At 33.1% G+C, this 6,148-nt stretch overlaps 1 protein-coding gene across 1 annotated transcript; it reads left to right on the top strand.

Annotated features, from left to right (window-relative positions):
• The first annotated feature begins 2,127 nt into the window (after positions 1-2,127).
• On the top strand, positions 2,128-5,899 carry Fancl (E3 ubiquitin-protein ligase Fancl). The gene is made up of 13 exons (XM_089842724.1): positions 2,128-2,336; positions 3,245-3,355; positions 3,416-3,472; positions 3,534-3,637; positions 4,038-4,134; positions 4,218-4,283; positions 4,345-4,498; positions 4,556-4,639; positions 5,159-5,204; positions 5,276-5,357; positions 5,428-5,535; positions 5,644-5,715; positions 5,781-5,899. The coding sequence occupies exons 1-13, from the start codon at positions 2,250-2,252 to the stop codon at positions 5,805-5,807; spliced, it is 1,095 nt and encodes a 364-aa protein (XP_089698850.1). The 5' UTR covers positions 2,128-2,249; the 3' UTR covers positions 5,808-5,899.
• Positions 5,900-6,148: the final 249 nt, after the last annotated feature.

The raw sequence follows: 6,148 nt of genomic DNA, 5'->3' as shown, positions 1-6,148 counted from the left end.
CGGTTCATTCCACTTTAATTACGTCAAATTAATATGAAATTAACACTTAAATGTGGTTCCGCAGTATTGTTTTAGCTTATAAAATGAGTTTCAATAAATAATTTTCCCTAATTATCTTTTGCCGAACATTCGCGCCTTAAATGTTTTTCTAAGATAATGTAAATTTATTTAAGTTTTAAATGAAAAAATCGGTTGGACGAACAACTCGTGTAATTGTATAATGAATTATTTAGTTTCATTAAAAATTATTCCTGTCTATTCAAAAAATATGGATGTTTTGCGTTAATATCTCATTAATTATACTTAATTAAGTTGATTTGAATTTCGCGACTATTAATGCATTTTAGAGATAATTTAATTAATATAAGTTAATTTCAGTATGAAATAGGAAAAAGGGGCTTTACCAACTTCTAGCTTAGTTTAATCGTAATAAAGTGGTTTAATTAAACGTTATTTTAATTTTTGTGCAAAAATTGTATATTTTTGGTCTAGTTTCACGTTCACTATGATTAATTAAGTTGAAAATAACGTTGGATTTTGGTTCGGCAGAGTAGATTAAGCTTATAAATTGAGATTCAATAAATAATTCCCATAAATATCAATGTTTAACTGAATATTCAATACTTGCCGAATAATCCCTAATTTACCCCAAACTTTCGAAGTTCGCGCCTATTAATGTTTTTTAAAGATACTATAAATTAATTTAAGGGTGAAATAGAAAAAAAGAGCTTTACCAACTTCTAGCTTAGTTTTAATCTTAATTATGTAGTTTAATTAAAAGTTAATTTAATATTTTACCCAAAAATGTACGTATTTTGTCTCATTTCACGTTAATTATACCTATTTAAGTGGAAATTAACGTTGGATTGTGGTTCGGCAGTATTGTTTTAGCTTATAAATTGAGATTCATGAAAAAAAATCACATTAATACCAAGGTTTAATTGAAAATTCAATTCTTGCCGATAAAACCCTATTTTACCCCAAACTTTGGAATTTCGCGCTTCATCAAAGACTCGGCATATTTTTTCATTTCACGCCCATAATATTTTGCCGAACAATCCCTAATTTACCCCAAACTTTGGAATTTCGTGCATATTAATGTTTTTTAAAGATAATATAAATTAATTTAAGTGTGAAATAGGAAAAAAGCAGGTTTACCAGCTTATACCATAGTTTTAATCTTAATTATGTAGTTTAATTAAAAGTTATTTTAATTTTTGTCCCAAAAATGCACGTTTTTGGTCGAATTTTACGTTAACTAAACTTAATTAAGTTGAAATTAACATTGGATTGTGGTTCGGCAAAGTAGTTTTAGCTTATTAATTGAGATTCAATAAATAATTCACATTAATATCAATGTTTAATTTAAAATTCAATCCTTGCCGATAAAACCCTATTTTACCCCAAACTTTGGAATTTCGCGCTTCATCAAAGACTCGGCATATTTTTTCATTTCACGCCCATAATATTTTGCCGAAAAAACCCTATTTTACCCCAAACTTGGGAATTTCCTGAATATTAATGTATTATAAAGATAATATAAATTAATTTCAGTGTCAAATGGGAAAAAAGGGATTTACCAGCTTTTAGCTTAGTTTTAATCTTAATTATGTAGTTTAATTAAAAGTTATTTTAATTTTTGTCCCAAAATGTACGTTTTTGGTCCAATTTTACGTTAATTATACTTAATTAAGTTGAAATTAACGTTTTATTGTGGTTCGGCAGAGTAGATTTAGCTTATAAATTGAGATTCTATAAACAGTTCACATTAATGTCAATGTTTAGTTGAGTTTTTGATCTTTGTCGAAAAATTTATTATTTTAATAGTCGTCGGGGCGAGAGAGGGTAGATCAGTTAAGCTTATTTAGTTTCTGAAATGGATTTGAATTTTTGCTTGATTTAATTGCGACTTTTATTGTGGGGGGCCGTATTTTTATATTTTACCCCACTCTTTTGTGCCGAAAAGTGCCGAAACGGTCACTAATTTACCCCGAAAAGCCGAAGGCGAAGCCAGAAGTCATTTAGGATGTTTTAGCAGACGACGCATGGGAGATTTCTACTATTTTAGAATTTGGGGTAATTCGGCAAAAGTTCGGCAAAAGTTCGGCAAAAATAATTTCGGGGTAAAATAGTGTTTGCCGTCGTACTACACGTGGACGTGGTTCGCGTGTTGTTTCGCGTGTTAGAAGTCTAACTGCAATTCTAACGCGTAAGGTGTTAAATTTAATGAAAATTTTCATTAATCGAAGATGGATAACGCTATGTTTGTTGATTTTCCTCAAATTTTTCCTTTGAATTCTGAATTGAGTGAATTCGACGGATTTCTACCTGTCAAAGTAGGTCCAGGCTCATTCCTGGTATTTCTTACAGTTATCTTATATGTAAATGAATTTAAGTCATCTACATATCTTATGTTAAATGTTTACAAGTAGATCTTAGGCCACTTAAATTTAGGACAATTATGAAAAATGTGCAACTTAAGCAATTATTTTGCGGCTGAGGAAATTCGTTTTCATGCTTAGAGGGAGATTATTGGATATATACCCTGTTCCAGCTTCGGTTGTCAGCACGCTCAAACATAGGTGTCTATGTTGGAACGGCTTAGGGGTAACCTATAAAGTATGCTTTGCGCGTACTGACAACAGACGAAGAAAATCAGTATTATAACATAGAGGCCTTGCTTTGTGCGTGCTGACAAGAGATAAAAGAAATATCCATGTCCTGGACCTAAAATCTCGAGATTTAAATCCTGATCATGAGTATTTCGTTTGTCTCTTGTCAGCAAGCGCAAAGTTACGTTTGCGCGTACTGACAACAGAAGCTGGAACAGAGTTCAGACTAGAGGCGGTAGAGAGGGGTGTAAACTGCCTATCCCTCCCTCCCTCTGCGCGCGCTCTTGTAAGAGGGGATACTGTCCGCGTCCATTAGGGGGTGACAATGAGCTAAGAGATAGAAGGGTATGACGTTTGCATACGTAGTACTGTCAATACTCTATATATCGAATAAGCTGCCGTCGGAGATAGGGAGTTTCCTATCCTGTAGCGTGAAAACGAATTTCCTCAGCTCACGCTCATTCTTTATCCATGGTGCGCACTATCCTACCATAATTTCATAGATATATAGATACCATAAGATATGGAACATACGTAATGAACTTATGATCCTACGAAACCTACTTTCTTTAAGTATTTACGTTGTTTCCCTCGTGTTTAATTACAAAATATGTTCAAATTTCATTACGTAGGGTGAAAATATAAGAGTTAGATTATCAGTTAAGAATAACAGGTTAAAACTGAACACCAATTGGCGGGAATCCCAATCTTTTAAGTTACCAGAAATGTTTTTACAAAATAAGGTATGTTATTTTCGTGTTCGTTTCTCTGTAGACATTATTAATATATTGAAAACTAATTAGGTCATATTAAGCTTATCCGATGTAAACAATGTTTTACACGAACTACGATCTGAATTGGTAATATTTCCAAACATAATTTCTTCATTATTGAGGGTAACACTGATAAATACATTACTAGGAAACTCAAGTTAGAAATGAAGGTCTGCACTCTGCGGATAATTTGTTATTACCTTCGCATTTATCAGTTTTGTTTGACCAAATCTATAATTTGGACTCGGGAATGTTAGTTGAATCAGGAATAGATTTAATTTTAGAAGTAGGAATGGGGAACGGTTAGTATTTACTTCAGTCCGACTCATAACTCAGTATGGTGCCCCTACCTCCAACACGTAACGAAAAGTTTAAATTATCTTATTGGCTCACTTAAATTACGTTTTGATGACGTTCCTGACGGGGACGGCGAAAAATACATAATTCCTTTTTACCTCTGTCGCTATGACCCGCCTCTTCTTTCATACCCCTTCGTCCCGTGGAAGGGGGTCCGGGACTTTGAAGCGCGCCCAGATTGCTCTGTTCTCTATTCCTACTTCTAAATCTAAAATTAAATCTATCCCTGGTTAATATTTACTCCGTTTTCAAAAACTAAATAATAATTTTCTTCTCAAACCCAATAAACAATTAGAATACAAAGTATTAGTAACGATATGAAGCAACTCAATTTTTCGATAATGGATTCCAAAAATCGGAATCACATTTTACAAATTAAACTCACTGATAAGGTAAAAACAATGCGGTATTTCTTGGCACAAATTTTCTTTTACCAACACCATAGAAAATTTCAATTATCCTCTATATCTATTAGTTTCCCGATAAAGACATGGAATTAAATTATTGTCTACCCCAAGAATTTAAATATTCTTGGACCAATGTAAGCCGGACTTTTAAAACTTTTTAAGTCAATGACGTCATAGAAATATTTTTATATATAGGAGAGTACATTAGGCGATTTAGTGAGCGCGTTTAAGCGAGAGTTGGATAATTTGCAATCATTCTGGGACTGCACCGATCAAATAGATCGCGATTATTGCGTCTTAGAACCCGAAAATCCAACTCGAAAAGATCGTTCAAGGAGAATCGCGCTAAGTACACAATATAATTACGCACTTAGGCCTAATTACTAAAATAATTTAATTACGATAGACAAAAACGTTTCCATAAGATTTACTATTGATCCTATGAAGACTTTTTCATTGCCTGAATATTTATTGATGGGACCACAAAATGGTAAAATATTTTTCAAGTGTATTTTTTTATTATGAGCGTTATACTTAGAATTGACAAAGGACCGAGTTGTTTATAAGTGTAACCAGAAGTAGGATAAGGGACTAGAAGTATTGAGGTAACCAAATTCTTCACTTGGCGAAAGTGAATATTCTCGATAACACACCAACGGTTGGCCCTCTGGTAGCGGTTTCTGAATTTTCCCTCCAAAACGTGAGACGCTCGCGGTGGTAGACGGCCGAACTAGATTCAAGCACCCGCGTCCGTGTTCAGCGGCTTTAGCATGAGGGGAAGGGGATAAGAATATTTTTGGAACTCGACCAATTTTTTTCTCTCTAGTGTAGGCGCGATGGAAGCGGCATAAAATCCTCAAATTTGTTCACTGTTGTCAGGATCTATTACCAATGCTGGAGCTCTTTACTTCTAGTCTCACCCTACTTCTGGTGTAACAAACACAATACATATAAGATTGCAGCGTAGTTATTTTAACCATCTTTTATATCTAAAACAATTTTGCCATAGAAATTGAAAAAATGAATGAGCTTTTGCAAACAAATATGCATTTATGGTACTTAAGTGGTATTATAGATTATAATTCTAGCAAAGCGTTTTGTATTAACTAATTGTTCCTTACATAAGGGATGAAAATATCTCCGTTGTTGAGAATTTTTCAAGTATATTATGGATTGATATTCCTAACAAAAAGGCCTCAAATAAAGAGGTACTTAAATGTTATAGATAATTTAATGATATTATCATAATCTAAATAAATAAGATTATTTACTATACAGGATATATTGCCAGAGTGTGCAATATGTTATTCTTATTTGTTGGGAAAAGAAATTCCCACTGAATCTTGCTCTTGTAACCAAATATTTCATAAGAGTTGCCTAGTTGAAGTAAGTTAACTTAAAATCATCCAAATTAAGCCGTTGTACTTGGAAATTATAGAGGTTATGCTAGGAATTCTTATTGCTTACTGAAGTACCCTCTTGTTTCTTTATTAGTGGTTAACCTCAGCAACCAATAAACATAACAAGTTCCGGCTATATTCCGGAGAGTGTCCATACTGCGGAAAGGTTCGTTTTACGATTTTGTCAATCTCTTTTATTACTTTCGATTAAAAAATCAAATCAAATTACAGAATATTTCAGTTAAGAACAACGATTAAGTCAACAAGCCTCAAAAAAAAAAAAAAATAAGAAAATTGCTTGTAATTTATTTTTCAAAAAATGTATCCCAAATAAAATTTATTGAACCGTTTCTTAATTGATTTTACCAAAAGAAAATTTAAAAAAAAAATTGAAGAATGATTGACGTTTTGGACAGACTTTAGCGGTGCTTTCACTAGTAACCCGCTTAAATCTAGAGTTATTTTGTTTCTTAGGCTAATTCTCGGTTAGGAACGACCTTCTTTCTAACCCGCATTTAACACCCTACGCGTGACTCGTGAGAACATTCTAAAAAACTGAAGTAGCGCATCGCATCTTGGTTAGCTTTGAGGTAAAAACG

This window comes from Phalangium opilio, unplaced genomic scaffold (genome assembly GCF_054372755.1).
Source record: "Phalangium opilio isolate 3A_F unplaced genomic scaffold, DU_Popi_V2 ptg000070l_1, whole genome shotgun sequence".
Lineage (NCBI taxonomy): Eukaryota > Metazoa > Arthropoda > Arachnida > Opiliones > Phalangiidae > Phalangium > Phalangium opilio.
This window is presented reverse-complemented; position numbering and strand designations above follow the sequence as displayed.